This window comes from Oncorhynchus mykiss, chromosome 29 (assembly GCF_057628025.1).
Source record: "Oncorhynchus mykiss isolate SJ-2025 chromosome 29, ASM5762802v1, whole genome shotgun sequence".
Classification (NCBI taxonomy): domain Eukaryota; kingdom Metazoa; phylum Chordata; class Actinopteri; order Salmoniformes; family Salmonidae; genus Oncorhynchus; species Oncorhynchus mykiss.
The window spans coordinates 31,307,114-31,335,000 of record NC_143050.1 but is presented as its reverse complement, the minus strand read 5'-3'; the positions used below and the strand labels follow the sequence as shown (position 1 = coordinate 31,335,000).

The 27,887-nt window shown below is 43.7% G+C and overlaps 1 protein-coding gene across 1 annotated transcript in view; it reads left to right on the top strand.

Annotated features, from left to right (window-relative positions):
* Window positions 1-25,878, top strand: part of npdc1a (neural proliferation, differentiation and control, 1a) — a 45,014-nt gene extending 19,136 nt beyond the window's left edge. Inside the window, exons 2-9 of the mRNA XM_021590780.3 lie at window positions 5,891-6,043; window positions 15,652-15,753; window positions 15,949-16,152; window positions 16,369-16,435; window positions 17,210-17,294; window positions 22,970-23,049; window positions 23,244-23,343; window positions 23,478-25,878. Coding sequence (XP_021446455.2) covers window positions 5,891-6,043; window positions 15,652-15,753; window positions 15,949-16,152; window positions 16,369-16,435; window positions 17,210-17,294; window positions 22,970-23,049; window positions 23,244-23,343; window positions 23,478-23,549 — 863 coding nt within the window. The 3' untranslated portion in view covers window positions 23,550-25,878. The remainder of the gene's footprint in view (window positions 1-5,890; window positions 6,044-15,651; window positions 15,754-15,948; window positions 16,153-16,368; window positions 16,436-17,209; window positions 17,295-22,969; window positions 23,050-23,243; window positions 23,344-23,477) is intronic.
* Window positions 25,879-27,887: the final 2,009 nt, after the last annotated feature.

Here is a 27,887-nt window from a genome sequence, read left to right as displayed (position 1 = left end):
ATACAGAGATAGAACAGATAATGTTATACCTCATAGCATACAGAGATAGAACAGATAATGTTATACCTCATAACATACAGAGATAGAACAGATAATGTTATACCTCATAACATACAGAGATAGAACAGATAATGTTATACCTCATAACATACAGAGATAGAACAGATAATGTTATACCTCATAACATACAGAGATAGAACTGATAATGTTATACCTCATAACATACAGAGATAGAACTGATAATATGATTCCAACCATGCATTTAGATACAGTGAGCTCCAAAGTCTTGGGACGTTGAATAATTAATGTTGTTGTTGTTTTGGCTCTGTACTCCATCACGTTGGATTTGATATCATCCATATCGGCTGAACCGTTTAGTAATTACAGCACTTTTTATACATGGTCCCCCCATTTTAGGGGACCAAATGCATTAGGACAAATTCATTTACATGTGTATTAAAGTAGTGATATGTAAAGTATTTGGTCCCATATTCCTAGCACGCAATGACTACATCAAGCGTGGTTGTGTTTCAGGTTATTTTGGGCCCAATAGAAATGAATGGTAAATAATGTATTGTCATTTTGGAGTCACTTTTGTTGTACACAATAATATGTTTCTAAACACTTCTACATTAAAATGGATGCTACCATGATTCTGGATGAATTCCTGACTGAATCGTGAATAACGATGAGTGAGAAAGTTACAGACGCACAAATGCCCTCAAATTGAAGCTGTTAGTCTGCACTTTAATGCCATAGTCATTGTATCATTTCCAATCCAAGGTTCTGGAGTACAGAGACAGAACAAACCAAAGAATGTCAGTGTCCCAATACTTTTGGAACTCACTGTATATTTACAGTGAATTAATCTGTCTGTAAACAATTGTTGGAAAAATGTTTTGTGACATGCACAAAGCAGATGTCCTAACCGACTTGCCAAAACTATAGTTTGTTAACAAGAAAACCTACAGTGCCTTGCGAAAGTATTCGGCCCCCTTGAACTTTGCGACCTTTTGCCACATTTCAGGCTTCAAACATAAAGATATAAAACTGTATTTTTTTGTGAAGAATCAACAACAAGTAGGACACAATCATGAAGTGGAACGACATTTATTGGATATTTCAAACTTTTTTAACAAATCAAAAACTGAAAAATTGGGCGTGCAAAATTATTCAGCCCCTTTACTTTCAGTGCAGCAAACTCTCTCCAGAAGTTCAGTGAGGATCTCTGAATGATCCAATGTTGACCTAAATGACTAATGATGATAAATACAATCCACCTGTGTGTAATCAAGTCTCCGTATAAATGCACCTGCACTGTGATAGTCTCAGAGGTCCTTCAAAAGTGCAGAGGGCATCATGAAGAACAAGGAACACACCAGGCAGGTCCGAGATACTGTTGTGAAGAAGTTTAAAGCCGGATTTGGATACAAAAAGATTTCCCAAGCTTTAAACATCCCAAGGAGCACTGTGCAAGCGATAATATTGAAATGGAAGGAGTATCAGACCACTGCAAATCTACCAAGACCTGGCCGTCCCTCTAAACGTTCAGCTCATACAAGGAGAAGACTGATCAGAGATGCAGCCAAGAGGCCCATGATCACTCTGGATGAACTGCAGAGATCTACAGCTGAGGTGGGAGACTCTGTCCATAGGACAACAATCAGTTGTATATTGCACAAATCTGGCCTTTATGGAAGAGTGGCAAGAAAGCCATTTCTTAAAGATATCCATAAAAAGTGTTGTTTAAAGTTTGCCACAAGCCACCCGGGAGACACACCAAACATGTGGAAGAAGGTGCTCTGGTCAGATGAAACCACAATTGAACTTTATGGCAACAATGCAAAACGTTATGTTTGGCGTAAAAGCAACACAGCTCATCACCCTGAACAGACCATCCCCACTGTCAAACATGGTGGTGGCAGCATCATGGTTTGGGCCTGCTTTTCTTCAGCAGGGACAGGGAAGATGGTTAAAATTGATGGGAAGATGGATGGAGCCAAATACAGGACCATTCTGGAAGAAAACCTGATGGAGTCTGCAAAAGACCTGAGACTGGGACGGAGATTTGTCTTCCAACAAGACAATGATCCAAAACATAAAGCAAAATCTACAATGGAATGGTTCAAAAATAAACATATCCAGGTGTTAGAATGGCCAAGTCAAAGTCCAGACCTGAATCCAATTGAGAATCTGTGGGAAGAACTGAAAACTGCTGTTCACAAATGCTCTCCATCCAACCTCACTGAGCTCGAGCTGTTTTGCAAGGAGGAATGGGAAAAAATGTCAGTCTCTCGATGTGCAAAACTGATAGAGACATACCCCAAGCGACTTACAGCTGTAATCGCAGCAAAAGGTGGCGCTACAAAGTATTAACTTAAGGGGGCTGAATAATTTTGCACGCCCAATTTTTCAGTTTTTGATTTGTTAAAAAAGTTTGAAATATCCAATAAATGTCGTTCCACTTCATGATTGTGTCCCACTTGTTGTTGATTCTTCACAAAAAAATACAGTTTTATATCTTTATGTTTGAAGCCTGAAATGTGGCAAAAGGTCGCAAAGTTCAAGGGGGCCGAATACTTTCGCAAGGCACTGTAAGTGTATGTAAACTTCCGACTTCAACTGTATTTGGTACCATATCTATTCTAAGTGAAACTATGATTTTCTAACCATAATGACCTAAACCAAGCCAGACAGAAAGATGCGATAAGGAGCGGTAGAGGGAAATGGGTGTGTCATTTGATTAAGGAAATAGTTTCTTGTCTGAAGACTCACTGCATTGTTGTTCCGTGATCTGGGTCCTATTGTGTGACACCTTATCTGGGTTGTCTTGGCTCTTTGCTCTTCCTTGATCTATAGATTTGTTCGATCAAATAGCCTGAGAAGACAAATTATCTGGCACAATTTGATGAAAGGACCCATGGATGGAGAGAGGTGGACAAACATAATTAAATGGAGGGAAGGAGGGATTAGAGACTTCAAAGGGCAGGATACGTGGCTTCCTGAAGTGTATTGACTTATGAGGATCAACATGTAGGTGGCTTCAATGTGACAGACTGGCTGACTCCATTGGGCAGGACAACTGGGGGAGCTGTAGCCAGAAGCCACATCACATGTGGCAGCAGTGAGCAGTGCTTGAGGCCATCTTGTCCTGGGTAACATAAGCACGGTCATCTTCAGGACAGGACACTGAGAAGGGCTGGCTGGCAGGCAGGCTGGTGATGGGTGGCACGTTGGGGCACTCCTTGAGAGAAGAAGGCCAATTATTTCATACACACACACTCTTAATAATCAGATTGACATAAACACATACTCAGACTCTCTCACACGCACACACTAACACACATCACATACAAACTCAGACTAATACGATCACATGAGCAGATATAGAAATTATATTTATCTTTCTCTCTTTCTGTCCCTCGAGGGCAATTGCACACACTCAAATTCTATCACACACAGACATCTCACATACACACCACCTAGACATGATCGTCTACAGTAGGGAGTTTGGTAGATGAGACGTGGAAGGATCAGAGGAGAGGAACATTAGGGAGAGTGGCACGTGCCAGGCCAAAATACGACAGATTACAAAGAGAGGGAGGGAGGAGGAGAATATGAATTTAATCCAGGATGGAGGGATGGAGGAGGCTTGCACGTGTGCATCCAGAGGCTATTGTGATACTGGGTCATTTGGCAGGATCAGTGAGAACAGGGGAGACAACATTGCTACCTTTCATTATGGAAACAATAAAGAATACATTTCAGAGACTTTATGACTTTTGAGACAATGCCAGATACCTATACGAGGGTGAGGAAATGTGTGTGATTGACAATATACAATCTGTGTGTGTGGTCCTTTTTATGTGATACCATAAGTTATCACCTTTGTTTGTTGTGAGTACCTAGCCCTATGTTTTGAATTGGTCTTGTGACACAGGCAGGTGCACACCTGCCAACAGGCACACACAAGCATGATCACACTCCACCACACACATCCAACCTTTCAGACGACACTCAGACACACATCCCCTAGAGGGAGAGAGAGGAAATGCATGTACAGTAGGAAAGTTACCAGTGCGTAGCAGAGCGATAGAGAGAGGAACAGTCTCTGGTCACACCTGTTTGCAGTCTAACCCAGCTCCACCACCGCTTCTGGTTGCCATGGAGGTCGTTATGGCGACAAATGCTGTAGCTCTGCAGCAGCCTAGGGGGTATGAGTTTCTATGAATACCCTCCTCCTGTACTATGCCCTCCGACCTGCCCATGCTTACTGTACCACTCTGTACAACTCTGCCTCTTTAACCCTGATAGGCGTGTGGTTAATCATTATTATTGTCATTATCCCTCCGGGAAAGAGCCTAGTGTGCCTCTGCAACAAAAAAACACCTGGTGACTCACTTTGTGTGTGTGTGTCACAGATTGGAGAATCACTCAGGCTGTCATTCAATCTGTCATACTGTATAATTCTCACGTCAGCAGTACTTCACAATCTAGGCCTTGAAGTTGAAGTTGTGTATTCCTCCGTTGATTTTCATAGATGACACTTCTGGTTTGAAGGACTGCTTTTTCTATGTGCAGAGGCAATGGAAACAAAAACACGCTCAGTAAGTAGTGTTTTGCTATTAGAAATCCCTGTAACTTGTATACTGAACAAGAAATATAAATGCAACAAGTTACAGTTTATATAAGGAAATTAATTAATTAATCAGGCCCTAATCTATGGATTTCACATGACTGGGAATACAGATATGCATCTGTTGGTCACAGATACCTTTAAAAAAAGCAGGTGTGTGGATCAGAAAACCAGTCAGTATCTGGTGTGACCACCATTTGCCTCATGCAGCGCGGAACATCTCATTCCCGTAGTTGATCAGGCTGTTGATTGTGGAATGTTGAACCCACTCCTCTTCAATGGCTGTGCGTAGCTGCTGGATATTGGCAGGAACTGAAACACGCTTTCTTACATGTTTTACATGTTGATCCAGAGCATCCCAAACATGCTCAATGAGTGACATGTCTGGTGAGTACGCAGGCCATGTAAGAACTGAGGCATTTTCAGCTTCAGGAAACATGGTTTACAGGTGTTTGATGCCATTCCATTTGCTCCGCACCGGCCATTATTATAAGCCGCCCTCCCCTCAGCAGCCTCCTGTGACGTTGACATCAGCAAACCGCTCGCCCACATGACGCCATACACGTGGTCTGGGTTCTCAGGCTGGTTGGACGTACTGCCAAATTCTCTAAAAGGACGTTGGAGGTGGCTTATGGTAAAGAAATTAACATTCAATTATCTGGCAACAGCTCTGGTGGACATTCCTGCAGTCAGCATGCCAATTGCACACTCCCTCAAAACTTGAGACAGCTGTGGCATTGTGTTGTGTGACAAAACCTTTAGGGTGGCCTTTCAATGTTCCCAGCATAAGGTGCACCTGTTTAATGATCATGCTGTTTAATCAGCTTCTTGTTATGCCACACCTGTCCGGTGGATGGATTATCCAGACAAAGGAGAAATGCTCACGAACAGGTATGTAAACAAATTTGTGCACGAATCTTGAGAGCAGGTTTTTGGGATCTTTTATTTCAGCTCAGGAAACATGGGAGGAACACCTGACATGTTGTTCTGTATTTTTTTTGTTCCGTGTACATAGTAAAATGAAGTCTGCCACTGACTGGTGTGTCTTTAATTCAGTAGGTTGTCATGACTACATGTCGTCTTGTCATCTCCGAGCAGCTTCTTTTGTCATGGCACCTGGGGGATGATGCCTCTCACACGTTCCGTACGAATCATGAGAACCAGGATTCAGTATATGCTGTCAGAGGAGGGGAGCAATAGAGTGTGGCATCTAAACTGTCTCTTTTTATGCCTTCTCTCTCTCTTTCTATGTAGCTAGTAGGGGTAAGTGCCCGGACCACATAGACTGTGCCCGCGAGGGGCGGCACTTCTGCAAACCTGGCACATCCTACTGCGGCCCGTGTCTCAATCCATTGGACGAGAACGAGGAAGGATTGTGTGTGGCAAGGACGAGCCGCCGTCACCATGGTATGTAGGTCTGGCCATTACACAGTACACACAGATTATGCACAGACAATCTCCATTATAATCAAGGGGATGTGGTTCATTTATGACAGAGGTTATTGAATATATCTGATGAAGCTACTTCAGTAGATAGTGATTCAAGTTTCTAAAGGAGAGTTCTGCACAGCGTATTTATCTATGTGCAGTGAACATCAAATCAAATAAAATGTATTTATATAGCCCTTCGTACATCAGCTGATATCTCAAAGTGCTGTACAGAAACCCAGCCTAAAACCCCAGACAGCAAGCAATGCAGGTGTAGAAGAACGGTGGCTAGGAAAAACTCCCTAGAAAGGCCAAAACCTAGGAAGAAACCTAGAGAGGAACCAGGCTATGTGGGGTGACCAGTCCTCTTCTGGCTGTGCCGGGTGGAGATTATAACAGAACATGGCCAAGATGTTCAAATGTTCATAAATGACCAGCATGGTCAAATAATAATAAGGCAGAACAGTTGAAACTGGAGCAGCAGCACGGCCAGGTGGACTGGGGACAGCAAGGAGTCATCATGTCAGGTAGTCCTGCATGGTCCTAGGGCTCAGGTCCTCCGAGAGAGAGAAAGAAAGAGAGAATTAGAGAGAGCACACTTAAATTCACACAGGACACCGAATAGGACAGGAGAAGTACTCCAGATATAACAAACTGACCCTAGCCCCCCGACACAAACTACTGCAGCAGAAATACTGGAGGCTGAGACAGGAGGGGTCAGGAGACACTGTGGCCCCATTCGAGTACACCCACAGACTGGGCCAAACAGGAAGGATATAACCCCACCCACTTTGCCAAAGCACAGCCCCCACACCACTAGAGGGATATCTTCAACCACCAACTTACCATCCTGAGACAAGGCCGAGTATAGCCCACAAAGATCTCCGCCACGGCGCAACCCAAGGGGGGGCGCCAACCCAGAAAGGAAGATCACATCAGTGACTCAACCCACTCAAGTGACGCACTCCTCCTAGGGACTGTATGAAAGAGCCCCAGTAAGCCAGTGACTCAGCCCCTGTAATAGGGTTAGAGGCAGAGAATCCCAGTGGAAAGAGGGGAACCGGCCAGGCAGAGACAGCAAGGGAGGTTTGTTGCTCGTGTGGCCAGACTACACTCAATCATATGACCCACTGAAGAGATGAGTGAGTCTTCAGTAAAGACTTAAAGGTTGAGACCGAGTTTGCGTCTCTTACATGGGTAGGCAGACCATTACATAAAAATGGAGCTCTATAGGAGAAAGCCCTGCTTCCAGCTGTTTGCTTAGAAATTCTAGGGAAAATTAGGAGGCCTGCGTCTTGTGACCGTAGCGTACGTGTAGGTATGTACGGCAGGACCAAATCAGAGAGATAGGTAGGAGCAAGCCCATGTAATGCTTTGTAGGTTAGCAGTAAAACCTTGAAATCAGCCCTTGCCTTGACAGGAAGCCAGTGTAGGGAGGCTAGCACTGGAGTAATATGATATATTTTTTGGGTTCTAGTCAGGATTCTAGCAGCCGTATTTAGCACTAACTGAAGTTTATTTAGTGCTTTATCCGGGTAGCTGGAAAGTAGAGCATTGCAGTAGTCTAACCTAGAAGTGACAAAAGCATGGATTAATTTTTCTGCATCATTTTTTAACAGAAAGTTTCAGATTTTTGCAATGTTACGTAGATGGAAAAAAGCTGTCCTTGAAATGGTCTTGATATGTTCTTCAAAAGAGAGATCTGGGTCCAGAATAACGCAGAGGTCCTTCACAGTTTTATTTGAGACGACTGTACAACCATTAAGATTAATTGTCAGATTCAACAGAAGATCTCTTTTGTTTCTTGGGACCTAGAACAAGCATCTCTGTTTTGTCCGAGTTTAAAAGTAGAACGTTTGCAGCCATCCACTTCCTTATGTCTGAAACACATGCTTCTAGCGAGGGCAATTTTGGGGCTTCACGATGTTTCATTGAAATGTACAGCTGTGTGTCATCCGCATAGCAGTGAAAGTTAACATTATGTTTTCGAAAGACATCCCCAAGAGGTAAAATATATAGTGAAAACAATAGTGGTCCTAAAACGGAACCTTGAGGAACACCGAAATTTACAGTTGATCAATACTCGTCCCTGCCCTGGTTGTGTCCGCATCCCAAATTGCACTCTTTTCCCTACATAGTGCACTACGTTTGACCACAGCCCTCTGTAGTGCACTACGTTTGACCACAGCCCTCTGTAGTGCACTACGTTTGACCACAGCCCTCTGTAGTGCACTACGTTTGACCACAGCCCTCTGTAGTGCACTACGTTTTACCACAGCCTTCTGTAGTGCACTATGTAATACCTATTTTTTACTTACAAAATTGCACTGTTGGATAAGGGCCTGTAAGTAAGCATTTCAGTAAGCATTTTATTCGGCGCACGTGTCATATAAACTTTGATTTGATGTAGGGAATAGGGTGCCATTTGGGGCACAAGCCTGTGTCAAGCGACAGATCTCCGAGCGTCCAGACATGGGTTATGGGCTTTGGTCAAACACAGTCAAACTAAGTGGTTAATGAGCTGATGCAGAGATGCTGCTGTTTAATCGGATGCCCTGTAGTGTGTGTGTGTGTGTGTGTGTGTGTGTGTGTGTGTGTGTGTGTGTGTGACTTTGTTCACGTTGCAGCCATGAGTAACTAACCCTGTGCTTTAAGAGTGGGCATAGTGATCCACACAGTGGCACAGACTGTGTACACCACAGGCTGCAGAGAAAAAGACAGGAAACCCTCACTCCTCCTCTTTTTCCTCCTCCTCCTCCTCCCTCGCTCTCTCTGTCCCCCTCCTTGCTTACCGCATTCACTGTCAATCTGCCTCCTCCCTCGCACTCTGCCCCCCTCCTTGCTTACCGCGTTCTCTCAATCTGCCTCCTCCCTCGCTCTCTGTCCCCCTCCTTGCTTACCGCGTTCACTCTCAATCTGCCTCCTCCCTCGCTCTCTGTCCCCCTCCTTGCTTACTGCGTTCTCTCAATCTGCCTCCTCCCTCGCTCTCTGTCCCCCTCCTTGCTTACCGCGTTCTCTCAATCTGCCTCCTCCTTCGCTCTCTCAGTCCCCCTCCTTGCTTACCGCGTTCTCTCAATCTGCCTCCTCCCTCGCTCTCTCTGTCTCCCTCCTTGCTTACCGCGTTCTCTCAATCTGCCTCCTCCCTCGCTCTCTCTGTCCCCCTCCTTGCTTACTGTGTTCTCTCAATCTGCCTCCTCCCTCGCTCTCTCTGTCCCCCTCCTTGCTTACTGCGTTCTCTCAATCTGCCTCCTCCCTCGCTCTCTGTCTCCCTCCTTGCTTACCGCGTTCTCTCAATCTGCCTCCTCCCTCGCTCTCTCTGTCCCCCTCCTTTCTTACCGCGTTCACTCTCAATCTGCCTCCTCCCTCGCTCTCTGCCCCCCTCCTTGCTTACCGCGTTCACTCTCAATCTGCCTCCTCCCTCGCTCTCTCTGTCCCCCTCCTTGCTTACCGCGTTCACTCTCAATCTGCCTCCTCCCTCGCTCTCTCAGTCCCCCTCCTTGCTTACCCCGTTCTCTCAATCTGTCTCCTCCCTCGCTCTCAGTCTCCCTCCTTGCTTACCGCGTTCTCTCAATCTGCCTCCTCCCTCGCTCTCTCTGTCCCCCTCCTTGCTTACTGCGTTCTCTCAATCTGCCTCCTCCCTCGTTCTCTGTCCCCATCCTTGCTTTCCGCGCTCTCTCAATCTGCCTCCTCCCTCGCTCTCTCTGTCCCCCTCCTTGCTTACTGCATTCTCTCAATCTGCCTCCTCCCTCGCTCTCTCAGTCCCCCTCCTTGCTTACCGCGTTCTCTCAATCTGCCTCCTCCCTCGCTCTCTCAGTCCCCCTCCTTGCTTACCGCATTCACTCTCAATCTGCCTCCTCCCTCGCTCTCTCAGTCCCCCTCCTTGCTTACCGCGTTCTCTCAATCTGCCTCCTCCCTCGCTCTCTGTCTCCCTCCTTGCTTACCGCGTTCTCTCAATCTGCCTCCTCCCTCGCTCTCTGTCCCCCTCCTTGCTTACCGCGTTCACTCTCAATCTGCCTCCTCCCTCGCTCTCTGTCCCCCTCCTTGCTTACTTCGTTCACTCTCAATCTTCGTCTCATTCGATGTCCCTCTTTCATTTACTCTTTTGCCCTTCCCATCATCCTTCTCCCTTCTCCCTATCGATCTCTCTCTCCCTCCTTCTCCCTTCTTCTCCCTATCGATCTCTCTCTCCCTCCTTCTCCCTATTGATCTCTCTCTCCCTCCTTCTCCCTATCTCCCTCCTTCTCCCTATCGATCTCTCTCTCCCTCCTTCTCCCTATCGATCTCTCTCTCCCTCCTTCTCCCTATCGATCTCTCTCTCCCTCGATCTCTCTCTTCTGCATCGATCTGTCCTTATTTCTCCCTCTCTCTGTGTGCTATAGTCTAATCCTGTGTTACTCTCAATCCTGAACTCCTGAATCACTGTGATCAATACCAAAACATGTAGTGAGTGTACTTTTATTAACAGAGGTGAGATTGACTTCAAAGTGCGTTCACCCTATTACACCTATCAAGTTGTTTCAGATCTATACAAGTGCCTAGGGACGAGGGGTTTGGGTTTATTCTGGACAGGGCCTAACTATACTGGTCCAATAAGCTCATCTAGAGATGTTCCTTATTGGGAAAGTGGTTAGGGCGTACATCCTTGGTGCTGGTGGCCTGGGTTCTAGACTCGATAGGGGAGACCCCTACTCTCACATTCTTAACAATATACAGTACCAGTCAAATGTTTGGACACACCTACTCATTCCAGGGCTTTTGAATAGTGAAGACATAAAAACTATGTAATAATACACATGGAATCGTGTTAAACAAATGTATATACATTTTCTATTTGAGATTCTTCAAGGTAGCCACCCTTTTGCCTTGATGACAGCTTTGTCCACTCTTGGTATTAGAGGAACATTGTGGGTAACATTACAAAAACGTTCTTTCTCCCTCATATGTTTAGCTGGGCAGACACATGACCACCGCCTTTAATCACCCAGTGTACTGCATGTCTGTCTCTCTCTTTCTCTGTGTCTGTCTGTCTGTCTCTGTCTGTCTGGTGGTCGGCAGGTTAGCCGTCTGTCGGTCTGTCTGTCTGTCTGTCTGTCGGCAGGTTAGCCATCGGTCTGTCTGTCGGTCGGTCGGCAGGTTAGCCATCGGTCTGTCTGTCGGTCGGTCGGTCGGCAGGTTAGCCGTCGGACTGTCTGTCAGTCGGTCGGTCGGCAGGTTGGCCATCGGGTTGTGCTGTGGTATGGTGTGTTGTGAGTGCTACAGACCACCGAGCTAGGTTAAGCCTCTTACATGAGCCTGAGAGGGTGAGGGTCGGCTAGGACAGACTGGCCCAGTAGGTGTAGGCAACCTACCTCAGTCACAGCGCCCATGTACAGGATCCGGTGTACTTCAATGGAGATTTACTCCAAATCCGAGAGATCAGAAATCAGTTGAATCGCCATTCAAAGCCTTTGCTTTTATGCTCCTTCTACGTGCTAAACATATTTGTGCTTATTTTTTTAGCATATTCTTGTCTTCCATAGGCCATATCTATTGAGTCTGGCTTTTGTGGTTCTTCCAGTACAGCCATGCGTGTTGTACACCGAGAGAGAAACCCACCCAGACACAGTGGGACCAGATAGGGGCTTATGTGGGACCTAGAGGAATAGAAACGGATACATTATTCAATGTGGCAGCCCAGATGTCTTAGACTATGCATGAGAGAGCAGCAGGGTGAGAACAGGAAGCAGAGGCACTCCACAGCAGCATGTAATACAGACACATTTACACAAATGCACACTCTCATACTTCAAGCATACTTCATCTTGTTTTCTTTTTCACAAGCACACAGACACACTGATACACAGATATGTGAGTGTAGGTGCCATGCTTTGTATGTTGGTCAAGTTGTCATGGGTAGGCACAATATGCATACCATCAGAAAAGGAAGAGTAGGACTGTTTTTCAGTGGGCGCCATGATGGCCTGAGGAGCAGAGGTGAGAGGGTAGGTAAATTCCAGGAGCTAGGTGAGTATAGTGAGTGGAACAGTAGTCTATGCGTGTAGGACAAGCCTGTGTTTGACATCAAGGCGTACACTCCCATAGGTAAACACTCCCTGCCTTGGAGCCTGGGCTTTGTCTGGTAACAACGCTGTGAAACAGTCAGGGGAACTAGATATGTATACACACAGTATGTACTGATAGCAGAGCTGTACCCAGGGACTGTGTGTGTGCGTGACTATGTTTATAGACTGTCACCTCTTGTCCATGTAGGTGATTCTACTTTGGTCATCAACAGCATGTAAAACTGTGGTCAGACTGACCCCTCCATAGTCAGACCTAAGTCTGTGTTCTTAATTAAAAATAAATACTAGATATTCACAGTTTGGTGTTCGGGTTAGAGGGATGAATAATTCACTTGAAAAGTAGTTTTATGCTGTGTTTTACACATATGTCAATGGTGCTGCGTAGCTACTGCAAGTGTGAACATGGAGAGAGAGATGTGTTGTTGAGGATGGAAGAGTAGGGATGATGACTAAGTACCTCCGACCGGAATACACACCTGGGCCGGCAAGCTTTGCCGTATGTGGTCAAGAGGAAGCCATGTGGTGTAGAGCATGTTCTTGCCCGTCTTACCTAGTGCAAGATATTGGAGGGACTTTTGAAAAGACTCACCGGTGCATTGTTCACTTTGCCACAAGAGGGCAGCAGTAGACCCTAAGAATGACCCCTCCCCCCGAGAAATATAAGTCAGTGAGATCAACTGTAATATTGGAAGTCATGCAGTAATGTAGTCATGCAGTAATGTAGTCATGCAGTAATGTAGTCATGCAGTAATGTAGTCATGCAGTAATGTAAGAGCGTCTGCTAAATGACTAAAATGTAGATACTTTCATTCAGTGTTCCTTTAAAGACCTTTCCTTTCACTAACAAGAGCAGGGCAGCCCCCACTGGAAATATAAATGTCAGTATGTGTCTTCATGTTGTATTGGGAAATGATCGGTAACTGATTGTGTTGTCCTGGTGTAGCCAGCGTGAGGAATGGGAGATTACAAATGTGCTGTAAATGTCTTGTAAGTGGAGTAAGAGAACCTCACAGATGGGTCACTGTTTACTTGTTTATTGTTTGTTTGCAGTAACTTACCGCCCCACTGGACACCTATTGGGGGGTTATGGGTAATTATCATGATATTGGGGGGTTGTGGGTAATTATCAAGCTGTTGCCAAAAGCTGCTCTCCGACACAAGGAGAGGTGTATGCTTAGTCAGTGTGTGAGGATCTACTGACACACACATCCATTTCCTCGTTCCTGGTGTCTCTATGTACTAGACACTCTCACTCAGACAAAAAACATACAAATACACGCTCCATTTTCTGTGGTTCCAAATCAAATCAAATTTGATTTGTCATACACACGGTTAGCAGAGGTTAATGCGAGTGTAGCGAAATGCTTGTGCTTCTAGTTCAATGCAGCAATAACCAACGAGTAATCTAACCTAAACAATTTCACAACAACTACCTTATACACACAAGTGTAAAGGGATAAAGAATATGCACATAAAAATATATGAGTGATGGTACAGAACGGCATAGGCAAGATGCAGTAGGTGGTATAGAGTACAGTATATACATATGAGATGAGTAATGCAGGGTATGAAAACATTATATGAAGTGGCATTGTTTAAAGTGGCTAGTGACACATTTATTACATCAATGTGTCACTAGCCACTTTAAACAATGCCACTTCATATAATGTTTTCATACCCTGCATTACTCATCTCATATGTATATACTGTACTCTATACCACCTACTGCATCTTGCCAACTTGATGTAATACACACAGATTCTTATTATGTACCCTCTCACTCCTGTACTCATACCATTCACAATATCTCAGGAAAGTTCTAATTTTCTTTCTTATTTTGTCCTTTTTCGTCAGACTTTGCAGTTGGCTAACGAAGTAGGGTAGAAATAGTGCTCTTGCTGGCAAGTACACTGGCACACTTGGAGCACTCCACCACCTGCAGAGTACAGATGGCGTGACCCGCCCCCACTGACACCTGCTGTGGAGCACACTAAATGTCCAGGGATAGAGGGGGGGGGGGGGTCAAAAAAGTAACAAAGCACGGAGTGAAAGTGCTGCCACGTCATATCACGCACATTACCACCGCCAGATGGCCGCCCTTCTGGAGAGGACAACACCGCCTTCATCATTAATGAGACAGAGCTTTCGCTAATACAAACCCGGTCAGACTGTACATTAAGCATGTTCACCACAGTGGCTCGGGCGGTGATATGGCTCATGCTGTTTCACTACAGCATTCCAATATTGAATCTCAATCATATTTAGCTCATCATGTAAACAGTGTGGAATTCCCTGGTCTTTTGGAGTAACCTACTGCGTTTCGACTGTTACACTAGTTTATACACTCTTCAGTTATACGAGGGAAATTGTATTTTCCATAGCTAGGGCCGACGGTGAGGACTTGTGAAGAGCAGAATCAACAACCTCTGCATAATCAAAACAGTTGCTTTCTGAGAAGGTGTTAAAGTTCACAGTTAGCCATTGTTATGTAAAAAAAAGAAGCTGAAAAGTACCAGTGGCCGGGCTTTGGCCCCAAGTGAGAGCAGGTCTGCCGGAGCCATGGCCCAGTCAGCCACGGGTGCCGGGCCGGCGTAGATGGAAACAGAAAAGTCTAAGCACTGGGGTAAATCCTGAATGGAAATGCTCCACAATGGAGTGGGTGAGATTAGCCATTTCTCATCACCATTAGCACTCAGCTGAGTGAGATTTAGGGCCGTGTGTGTGTGTGTGTGTGTGTGTGTGTGTGTGTGTGTGTGTGTGTGTGTGTGTGTGTGTGTGTGTGTGTGTGTGTGTGTGTGTGTGTGTGTGTGTGTGTGTGTGAGAGGGAGCAGGGCCGAGTCAGGGGGGGGGCGGGGTGATCGCACAAGCCCCCTGCCGGGCTCCATCCCCTGGCCACACACACACTACGTACCCTGGTAACCAGGGAGAACTGTGGCCCAGTTCTGGAATGTGGCCTACTGTCTGGCCAACAGAGCTGTTGGAACAACACCCTGGCTTTGTCTCCTTTTCACTGCATCCCAAACAAACACACACTGGCACACTCTCTGTCCATCATACACACACACACACACACAAACAAACAAACACTCTCACTCTCCCGTGGTCTGCTTCATACACCTGCAGTCACACAACACCACACAGGCTTATTTCTTCAGACACACTGGATGCCCTGTTTCATCTAAATATTGCTCTTTCACACACCACGCTGTTCTCATTTATATGGTTACCAACTCCCAAATGTAGAAGTACAATGTATATGTATTCTAGAGGTTAGTGTGTTGGGCCAGTAACCGAAAGGTCGCTGCTTGGAATACCAGAGCCAAAAAGGTGAAAAATCTGTAGATGTGCCCTTGAGCAACCCTAATTTGCTCCAGGGGTGCCATACTACTATGGCTACCGCTGTAAAACAACACATTTCACTGCACCTATCTGGTGCATGTGACAATAAAACCTCTTCATATCCTGAACCAAGGTAATATGTTCACACAGACTCACAGTTCTATCTTCCCCTGTCTTTCTCCTCAGGTAAAGTCACATCCTTCTCTGATCTAGATGAAGAGATTGACTTCCTTCACTCTGTCATTGCCAAACAGGAAGTGTCTGAGGTCAAACAATCAAAACAATCAGGTGATATTCTGTATGCATTTCTATGCATTTTTTTTATTTCAGAGGTTTCAGTCACTTTTCTATAGATGCGTGTCGCTACATCCAAAACATTATCTACACCACAACAATATTAATGTCTCTTTCACTCTCTCTCACGCTTAATCCTTTAATCTCTCTCTCTCTCTTAATCTTTCAATCTCTCTCTCTCTCTCCCAGACACCCGCTCCAAGGCAGCTAGGACTCAGACAGAGACTCCCAGAATGAGAGGGCAGGTCCAACCCTCGGCAGGGCAGCCCAACACCACCCAGCCCTCCACCCAGGCCCCCCAGCCTGCCACCGGGGCTCTGGGCAGGGTTGGAGCGGGAGGACCTGATGGCCTCATAGCCGTCCCATACACCTCCAAGGACAGTCTCCTCGTCAGTAAGTGGCTTCATGAATTGAAAGTAGAGACACGTTTATGATGTAGGAGCAGCACGGAGCACCCAGGCCAGCCCTACTAAACTGCCTTAGTATGATGCAAATATACAGAACTATTTATAAACGATTGAAAGTGATTAAATTTCACACACCATTTCTCATCCTTTGTGTAACTTGTGTTCACTCTATCCTCTTCTCTGTTTGTGTCCACCTCTGCAGTTATGATCTCTGTGTGTGTCGTCTTTGGCGCCGCAGGCCTGATCTTGGCTTCAGTTTTCTGGGTCAGGTAAGACATCAGACAATAACATTCTAGTTACAGACGCACGACAATATATATGATAACGGTGTTACTCCATTTTTGACAACTAAGATGTGCTAGACGCCATTGTTTTACTGGCAAGTATTGTTGTTGGAGCATGTTAGATTTCCCTTTCAGAACATTTTATGAAGGGCTCCGGAGTGGCGCTGCGGTCTAAGGCACTGCATCGCAGGCGTCACTACAGATCCTGGTTCGATCCTGGGCTGTATCACAACCAGCCATGCTTGGGAGTCCTATAAGACGGTGCACAATTGGCCCAGTGTCGTCCGGGTTAGGGGAGGGTTTGGCCGGGCTAGGCCTTCATTGTAAAATAAGAATTTGTTCTTTAACTGACTTTCCTAGTTAAATAAAGGTTCAAATAAATTGAAGCACTGCACTGTTAGGTTGCATGCCGAGCGGATCCCACAGCCCTATGGTGTACTCAATCTGACCAGGATCCATAAAGCTTTGCTCAAAAGTATTGTTCTATATGGGGGATATGGTGCCATTGGGAGGTAAGAAGAATGAATTGAAGCACAGCACTGTTCGTTTGCATCCCAAATGGCAACCTATTCCCTATAGTGCACTACATTTGACCAGGTCCCAGAAGGCCCTGGTCAAAATAAGTGTATTATATAGGGAATAGGTTGCCATTGGGACAAATCCTTAGTCCATAATGCAGTTGCTTTGGGATATTTTGCATACTGTTCTTTCTCCAGTCTCTCCATTTCTAATGTCCCAGAATAATGTTGCCCCCTACAGGCTGCAGAAGGAATCCCATCTGGCCCAGAAGGTAGATTACCCTGCATTTGGAAGCCATGGGAATGGAACAGCCAACAGGCCTTCAGTAAGTACACTGTCCTTATGGGGAACCACACATCCAAAATACTAATATAGTTACCATGGCTTGCATGAGATTTGTGCCACAAATGCTAAAAAGTTATCATTTGGAAACAGTGCCAGGGAAACTAAACCAAAGCATGGATTTTTCTCATATTTGTCCATAGACTACTCACAGGGGTCCAGATGGGTCCAGATGGACTTAGATAGTAGTGAGCGCATACATTGTCGTACTTTTCTGTTTGTACTGGTCCCCCTCGAGAATTGAACCCAGAGACTTGGCATTGCATGCTCTACCAACTGAACCACATGAGCCACATCCTGTGTTAGTCACAATGACAGAAGAAGAAAGAAATCTCACTAAAATAGCCTTGTCTCTTACACACACATACAGTATATACAGTGCCTTGCGAAAGTATTCGGCCCCCTTGAACTTTGCGACCTTTTGCCACATTTCAGGCTTCAAACATAAAGATATAAAACTGTATTTTTTGTGAAGAATCAACAACAAGTGGGACACAATCATGAAGTGGAACGACATTTATTGGATATTTCAAACTTTTTTAACAAATCAAAAACGGAAAAATTGGGCGTGCAAAATTATTCAGCCCCTTTACTTTCAGTGCAGCAAACTCTCTCCAGAAGTTCAGTGAGGATCTCTGAATGATCCAATGTTGACCTAAATGACTAATGATGATAAATACAATCCACCTGTGTGTAATCAAGTCTCCGTATGAATGCACCTGCACTGTGATAGTCTCAGAGGTCCGTTAAAAGCGCAGAGAGCATCATGAAGAACAAGGAACACACCAGGCAGGTCCGGGATACTGTTGTGAAGAAGTTTAAAGCCGGATTTGGATACAAAAAGATTTCCCAAGCTTTAAACATCCCAAGGAGCACTGTGCAAGCGATAATATTGAAATGGAAGGAGCATCAGACCACTGCAAATCTACCAAGACCTGGCCGTCCCTCTAAACTTTCAGCTCATACAAGGAGAAGACTGATCAGAGATGCAGCCAAGAGGCCCATGATCACTCTGGATGAACTGCAGAGATCTACAACTGAGGTGGGAGACTCTGTCCATAGGACAACAATCAGTCGTATATTGCACAAATCTGGCCTTTATGGAAGAGTGGCAAGAAGAAAGCCATTTCTTAAAGATATCCATAAAAAGTGTTGTTTTAAAGTTTGCCACACGCCACCTGGGAGACACACCAAACATGTGGAAGAAGGTGCTCTGGTCAGATGAAACCAAAATTGAACTTTTTGGCAGCAATGCAAAACGTTATGTTTGGCGTAAAAGCAACACAGCTCACACCATCCCCACTGTCAAACATGGTGGTGGCAGCATCATGGTTTGGGCCTGCTTTTCTTCAGCAGGGACAGGGAAGATGGTTAAAATTGATGGGAAGATGGATGGAGCCAAATACAGGACCATTCTGGAAGAAAACCTGATGGAGTCTGCAAAAGACCTGAGACTGGGACAGAGATTTGTCTTCCAACAAGACAATGATCCAAAACATAAAGCAAAATCTACAATGGAATGGTTCAAAAATAAACATATCCAGGTGTTAGAATGGCCAAGTCAAAGTCCAGACCTGAATCCAATCGAGAATCTGTGGAAAGAACTGAAAACTGCTGTTCACAAATGCTCTCCATCCAACCTCACTGAGCTCGAGCTGTTTTGCAAGGAGGAATGGGAAAAATGTTCAGTCTCTCGATGTGCAAAACTGATAGAGACATACCCCAAGCGACTTACAGCTGTAATCGCAGCAAAAGGTGGCGCTACAAAGTATTAACTTAAGGGGGCTGAATAATTTTGCACGCCCAATTTTTCAGTTTTTGATTTGTTAAAAAAGTTTGAAATATCCAATAAATGTTGTTCCACTTCATGATTGTGTCCCACTTGTTGTTGATTCTTCACAAAAAAATACAGTTTTATATCTTTATGTTTGAAGCCTGAAATGTGGCAAAAGGTCGCAAAGTTCAAGGGGGCCAAATACTTTCGCAAGACACTGTATATATACACTGTGCATTCAGAACGTTTTCAGACCCCTTCCCTTTTTCCACATTTTCCACAACTGTTTTTTAGACATTTTTGCAAATGTATTAAACATTTAAAACAGATACCTTATTGACCCTTTGCTATGAGACTCGAAATTCAGCTCAGGTGCATCCTGTTTCCATTGATCATCCTTGATGTTTCTACAACTTGATTGGAGTCCACCTGTGGTAAATTCAATTGATTGGACATGATTAGGAAAGGCACACAACTGTCTATATAAGGTCCCTGGCTGACTGGCCAAACTGAGCAATTATGGGAGAAGGGCCTTTGACAGGGAGGTGACCAAGAACCTGATGGTCACTCTGACAGAGTTCCTTTGTGGAGATGGGTGAACCTTCCAGAAGGACAACCATATCTGCAGCACTCCACCAATAAGGCCTTTATGGTGGTGGCTGACGGAAGCCAGTCCTCAGTAAAAGGCACATGAAACCCCGCTTGGCGTTTGCCAAAAGGCACCTAAAGGACTCTCAGACCATGAGAAACAAGATTCTCTGGTCTGATGAAACCAAGATTGAACTTTCTGGCCTGAATTCCAAGCATCATATCTGGAGGAAACCTGACACCATCCCTACAGTGAAGCATGGTGGTGGCAGCATCATACTGTGTGGATGTTTTTCAGCGGCAGGGACTGGGAGACTTGTCAGGACAGAGGGAAAGATGAACGGAGGAAAGTGCAGAAAGTTCTGTGACGAAAACCTGCTCCAGACCGCTCAGAACCTCAGACTGAGGCGAAGGTTCACCTTCCAACAGGACAACGACCCTAAGCACACAGCCAAGACAACGCAGGAGTGGCTTTCAGGACAAGTCTCTGAATGTCCTTGAGTGGCCCAGTCAGAGCCCGGTCTTCAACCCTATCGAACATCGCTAGAGAGACCTGAAAATAGCTGTGCAGTGACTCTCCCCATCCAACCTGACAAAGCTTCAGAGGATCTGCAGAGAAAAATGGGAGAAACTCACCAAATACAGGTGTGCCATGCATGTAGCGTCATACCCAAGAAGACTTGAGGCTGTAATCGCTGACAAGGGGGCTTCAACAAAGTACTGATTAAAGGGTCTGAATACTTATGTAAATGTAATATTTACGTTTATTTTATTTTATACATTTGCTAACATTTCTAAAAACGTGTTTTTACTTTGCATTATGGGGTATTGTGTATAGATTGAGGGGGGGAAACAATTGAATCCATTTTAGAATAAGGCTGTAACGTAACAAAATGTGGAAAAGGTGAAGGGGTCTGAATACTTTCCGAATGCACTGTATACAGTACCAGTCAAAGGTTTGGACACCTACTCATTCCAGGGTTTTTCTTTGTTTGGACTATTTTCTACATCATAGAATAGTAGTGAAGACATCAAAACTATTAAATAACACATATATGGGCAAAGTATTGTTCTATATGGGGGATATGGTGCCATATGGGGGATATGTAGTAACCAAAAAATGGTTAATCAAAGTAGCCACCCATTGCATTGATAGCAGCTTTGCACACGCTTGGCATTCTCTCAACCAGCTTCATGAGGTAGTCACCTGGAATGCATTTCAATTAATAGGTGTGCCTTGTTAAAAGTTATTTTGTGGAATTTCTTTCCTTAATGCGTTTGAGACCATCAGTTGTGTTGTGTCAAGGTAGGGTTGGGTTGGTATACATAAGATAGCCCTATTTGGTAAAAGACCAAGTCCATATTATGTCAAGAACAGCTCAAATAAGCAAAGAGAAATGACAGTTCATCATTACTTTGAGACATGAAGGTCAGTCAATCCGGAAAATTTCTTCAAGTGCAGTCGGAAAAAAAACATCAAGTGCTATGGGAAACTGTCTCTCATGAGGACCGCCACAGGAATGGAAGACCCAGAGTTAAAGCTGCTGCAGAGGATATCCATTAGAGTTACAAGCCTCAGAAATAGGCAATTAACTGCACCTCAGATTGCAGCCCAGAAAAATGCTTCACGGAGTTCAAGTAACAGACACATCTCAACATCAACTGTTCAGGGGAGACTGCGTGAATCAGGCCTTCGTGGTCGAATTGCTGCAAAGAACCACTACTAAAGGACACCAATAAGAAGAAGAGACTTGCTTGGGTCAAGAAACTAGACTGGTAGAAATCTGTCCTTTGCTCTGATGAGGCCAAATGGGAGATTTATGTTTCCAACCACCGTATCTTTGTGAGACGCAGAGTAGGTAAACGGATCATCTCCGCATGTGTGGTTCCCACTGTGAAGCATGGAGGAGGAGGTGTGGGGGTGCATTGCTGGTGACACTGTCTGTGATTTATTTAGTATTCAAGAGACACTTAACCAGCATGGCTACCACAGCATTCTGCAGTGATACGTCATTCCATCTGGTTTGTGCTTAGTGGGACTATCATTTGTTTTTCAACAGGACAATGACCCAAAACACACCTCCAGGCTGTGTAAGGGCTATTTGACCAAGAAGGAGAGTGATGGAGTGCTGCATCAGATTACCTGGCCTCCACAATCACCTGACCTCAACCAAATTGAGATAGTTTGGGAGGAGTTGGACCGCAAGGTGAAGGAAAAGCAGCCAACAAGTGTTCAGCATATGTGGGACGACTGTTGGAAAATCATTCCAGGTGAAGCTGGTTGAGAGAATGCCAAGAGTGGGCAAAGCTTTCATCAAGGCAAAGGGTGGCTTCTTTGAAGATTCTCAAATATAAAATAAATTTAGATTTGTTTAACACTTTTTTGGTTCCTACATGGTTCCATATGTGTTATTTCATAGTTTTGATGTCTTCACTATTATTCTACAATGTTGAAAATAGTCAAAATAAAGAAAAACCCTTGAATGAGTAGATGTGTCCAAACTTTTGACTGGTACTGTATATGCGTCAGCCTACTAATTACAAAATTGTCTAATAGGCCTATAATTGTAACTTTGTAGGACGCATATCCTGCACCTGCATTCCATGGTTTGAAATTCCAGTCCATATAATACAGTATAATACAATACAATTACAGTAATAGGCTACAGTCCACACTGAAAAAGATTAGGCTACTGGAGCTTGTTTAATGTATTCATCCAAGAGAGTATAGCTACTACTTTGGGCTTTTATGGCTTTCTGTCGTGCGTAATGTGCGGTAGCCTATATATCATAGGCTATGTATTGGATAATGGCACAATCATTTGGGCTTTTTGGGCTTGGGATCATAAAATGTATTTTAAAGCTCATCAGGCTCAGGCTTGAACTTTCATGCGATCAAAGCTCTAATCAAATCCAGACATACAGTGGGGCAAAAAAGTATTTAGTCAACCACCAATTGTGCAAGTTCTCCCACTTAAAAAGATGAGAGAGGCCTGTGATTTTCATCATAGGTACACTTAAACTATGACAGACAAAATGAGAAAAAAAACATCCAGAAAATCACATTGTAGGATTTTTTATGAATTGCACAATTGGTGGCTGACTAAATACTTTTTTGCCCCACTGTATGTACAGTATATGCTTTACAGTATATGCTTGAGAATGACACTTCCAGTTTTGGTGGGAAGTACCGGGTTACCCGGGCAAAAAAGTGAATCATTCTTGGAATGGAACATTTGTAAAATACTGGGGACACATTTTTACCCCTTTTACCCCTTCTTCTCTTCCCTTTTCAGTCGGGGGATAAGAAGTTGGCCCAGAGTGCCCAGATGTACCACTACCAGCATCAGAAACAGCAGATGCTCTCCATGGAAAAGTGAGCTCTAGTACTCCTCCTGTCCCTTTCGGTCTCTCTCTCTCTCGCGCGCTTTCTCTCTCTTTCTCTTTCTCTCTTTCCTTGTCTCTATCTCCTTCTCTCAATTTCTCTCTCTCTCGACATCTCCCACAATTCAGTTCCATTCAAATTTGAATAAACACACATTCATCTTGGTGCGTTCTGTTGTTTCTCAGTCATAAATCGGAACCAAAGGTCGCCGACTCAGAAGTCACGTCAGAAGAGGAGGAAGTGGACGGAGACTTCACTGTGTACGAGTGCCCTGGACTGGCACCGGTGGGTCTGCTCCAACATACCACACACACACACACACAACATATGCACACAAATTCTTGTTTAATACACCCTATTCACAATGATGATGACTTTGTTTGTGTTAGGCTTTGAACAGCGTTTTTGTTTCATTGCAGACTGGAGAGATGGAAGTGAAGAATCCTTTGTTTAACGACTCTACACTACACTACCAAGGGAATCCCATGTGAAACCCATAGATGTTCATGCCTGCACACACACACACACACACACACACACACACACACACACCATTTCTTGTACTCTGGAAGAATAGCACGTGAACTCTCCAATCTTAGAACTGGATGGGCTTATATAAGAGGAAATGAAGAGGCAGGAGGTTGACAGATGTATGAAACTCAAGATATATGTCTCTAATGGCACCCTTACACCCTATATAGTGCACTACTTTTGGCCAGAACCCTATGGGTCCAGGTCAAAAGTAGTGCACTACATAGGGTGAATGGTGCTATTTGGGATGTAGACAACCTTCCTGTATCCTAGGACTTGGTCACTAGTAGGGTGTTTCTATCATGCAAAAGGCCCTAGTCCCCTGTACTTTCCAGTAAAAGACGGTGTTCCTTTTGAATATAATTTGTTGTTTCATGTCTTTGCACCTTTCCTTGGTCTTTTAAGCTGGTTTGTAATTGAATCTCACAACGAGAACATTACTATGGGAAACAAATGTTTACATTGCCAAAGCAAATGAAATGGACAACAAACAAAAGTGAAATAAACAAGGAAAAGACCATCAGAAACGAACAGTTAACATTACTCACAAAAGTTTTTAAAGAATATAGACATTTCAAATGTTATATTATTGGCACAGTGTTGCAACAATGTCCAAGTAATTGAATTATGAAAGGGAAAATAAATAAACAGATAAATACAGGTTGTATTTACAATGGTGTTTGTGCTCCACTTGTTGCCCCTTTCTTGAGGCAACAGGTCTCAAATCTTACTGATGTGGTGGCACACTGTGGTATTTCACCTAATAGACGTGGCCGTTTTATCAAGATTGGATTTGTTTTCATATTCTTTCTGGGTCTGTGTAATCGGTGGGAAATATGTCTCTCTAATATGGTCATACATTTGGCAGGAGGCTAGAACATGCTGCTCGGTTTCTCTCTCTCTTAGAATCAGTGTTTCAATTGCTCGCCTTTGTAATGTCCGTTATTATCTCCCAAAGCCTCTGTTTGAATGTGGTACAATGACCTAATATATATATAAATATATAGCACATAGAACACACATATGTGCAGACACACACACACATCAATTGTGCAGACACACACACATCAAAACAGTCCCTTACTCTATTAGCCATGCATAGCTAGTAGCTAACCCCAGATCATTTAAACTGTAGATACTGGTACACATGAAGGGTTTTTCATGAAAAGTGCTTGGCATTTGGCCAAGGAGCAAGAGGAACACAAGGGGACACTCTCATGATATACTGTGATATAATCTTTGAAGTACTATTTTTATGGATGCAAAAAAATGTATGTCACATATTTGTGATGTCTGTCTATTCGTATCTTCCAAAAACAGGGTTTAGGATGAAGTTCTTGTCATTTGGTGTAGCAAATTTCAACTTGTTAAATCAATATTGTAGATTTAAGAAAGCATATTGGAAAATGTAGTATCAGATGATTTCTCATGCTTGGTTTGATTCCGACATGTTTGAATATGATAATCACTTTGATTCGACCTCCTATGTGTAACTGGAGGAGACATGTAAATTGATATGTACACCTTAGTAAGAACGTCTATAGGATTGATGATCCGTGGTGGATGTCACTCTCTAGTATTTTCTTCTCTCTTTCGTCCCTGTCAGTTCCAACCCTGGCGTTCCAAAATGTGCATAGAAAGAGTGAAACTGTTCACTTGTATATTTTTGTACATGCAGGCCTCGCTTCTGAATTAAACGTTTTTACCTCAAGTGAAGCTTGCAAAAGGACAATGCACAGTATGCATCTCTGTCTCGTTTTCTTTCTCTCTCTCACACTCCTCTCCTGTCTCCTCTCTCTTGCTCACTCTCTCTGTCTCTCTCTATTCAATTCAATTCAAAGGGCTTTATTGGCATGGGGACATATGTTTACGTTGTCAAAGCAAGTGAAATGTATAAACAAAAAGTTTACACTCACAAATGTTCTAAATGAATAGTGGCATTTCAAATGTCATATTATGGCTATATAGAGTGTTGTAACGATGTGCACCTCTCTCTCTCTCTCCTCCCTTCTCTCTCTTTCCCTCCACCCTCTCTGTTTCTCTCGCCCTCCTGTCTCTCAATTCGATTCAAAGGGCTTTATTGGCATGGGAAACGTATGTTTACGTTGCCAAAGCATGTGAAATAGATACTAAACAATCAAAAATGTATTAAAATTACAATCACAAAAGTTTCAAATTAATAGAGGAATTTCAAATGTCATATTATGGCTATATAGAGTGTTATAACGATGTGCAAATAGGTAAATTACAAAAGGGAAAATAAATAAACATAAATATGGGTTGTATGTACAATGGTGTTTGTTCTTCACTGGTTGCCCTTTTCTTGTGACAACAGGTCACAAATATTGCTGCTGTTATGACAAACTGTGGTATTTCACCCAGTATAAATAGTGGGGTTTTTAGATTTACATGACATTCTTTTACACCTGTGGTTCATGTCCATCATGAACTACACAGACACTTATAGTCATCTAGCTCTATTCATTTACATTGTTTTCCTCCAATTTCTTGTAAGCTGATCAACTTCCTTTCTGATGAAAGTAATGCAGTTATGAGTACGCACACCAGATTCCACAGTGTGAAGTCTATCAGTGTTATATCAGTGTATATCAGTGTTAAACCCACCACACCCATTCACTCATATCTCTCTCTCAATTTCAATTCAAGGGGCTTTATTGGCATGGAAAACATTTTACATTGCCAAAGCAAGTGAAATGGCTAAACAAAAGTTAAATAATCAAAAAGTGAACAGAACATTTTACATTCACACAAGTTCCAAAATAATAAAGACATTTAAATGGCATGTCTATATATAGTGTTGCAATGATGTGCAAATAGTTCAAGTACAAAAGGGAAAATAAAAAAACATAAATATGGGTTGTATTTATAATGGCGTTTGTTCTTCACTGGTTTCCCTTTTCTTGTGACAACGGGTCACAAATCTTGCTGCTGTTATGGCACACTGTGGTATTTCACCCAATAGAATTGGATTTGTTTTGGAATTCCTTCTAGGTCTGTGGGAAAAATGTGTCTAATATGGTCATACATTTGGCAGAAGGTTAAGAAGTGCAGCTCAGTTTCCACTTCATTTCGTGGGCAGTGTGCACATAGCCTGTCTTCTCTTGAGAGGCACGGCGGCCTCTCTCAATAGCATGCTCACTGAGTCTGTACATAGTCAAAGCGTTCCTTAATTTTGAGTCAGTAACAGCGGTCAAGTATTCTGCCACTGTGTACTCTCGGTTTAGGGGCAAATAGCATTCCAGTTTGCTCTATTTTTTGGTAAATTCTTTCCGTTGTATCAAGTAATCATATATTTCTTCTCGTGATTTGGTTGGGTCTAATTGTGTTTCTGTCTTGGGGCTCTGTGGGGTCTGTTTGTGTTTGTGAACAGAGCCCCAGGACCAGCTAGCTTAGGGGACTCTCCTCGAGGTTCATCTCTCTGTATGTAATGGCTTTGTTATGGAATGTCTGGGAATCGCTTCCTTTTAGGTGGTTGTAGAATTTTCACGCCCTCTCCCTTTCCCTCTCCAACGTTTGATGGCACCGGTCCTGGCAACCATCATTACGCACACCTGCTCCTCATCATTACACACACCTGGACTTTATCATCACCTTGATTACCTTCCCTTTATTTAGCCCTCAGTAGCCTCAGTCATCAGACACTATTGGTTTGTTTTCACATTCAGTACGCTACTCATGGTTTGTTCATCTGCTGTGTCTTATTTAACTTTTCTGATTCCTGACTCACTGTGTCTTATTTAATCTTTCTGATTCCTGACTCACTGCGTATGAATTTAACAACTATTTTCTGGATTTTGATCATTAGCGGGAATTGGCCTAATTCTGCTCTGCATGCATTATTTGTTGTTTTATGTTGTACACTGAGGATGTTTTTGCAGAATTCTGCATGCAGAGACTCTATTTGGTGTTCGTCCCATTTTGTGAATTATGGTTGGCATGGGACCCCAGACCTCACAACCGTAAAGGCCAATGGGTTCTATGACTGATTCAAGTATTTTTAGCCAGATCCTAATTTTTATGTCGAATTTGATGTTCCTTTTGATGGCGTAGAAGGCTCTTGCCTTGTCTCTCAGATCGTTCACAGATTTGTGGAAGTTGTGGTGCTGATGTTTAGGTCAAGGTACAGTGCCTTGCAAAAGTATTCATCGCCCTTGGCGTTTTTCCCATTTTGTTGCATTACAACCTGTAATTTAAATTGAATTTTATTTGGATTTCATGTAATGACATGCACAAAATAGTCCAAATTGGTTAAGGGAAATGAAAAAAATGACTTGTTA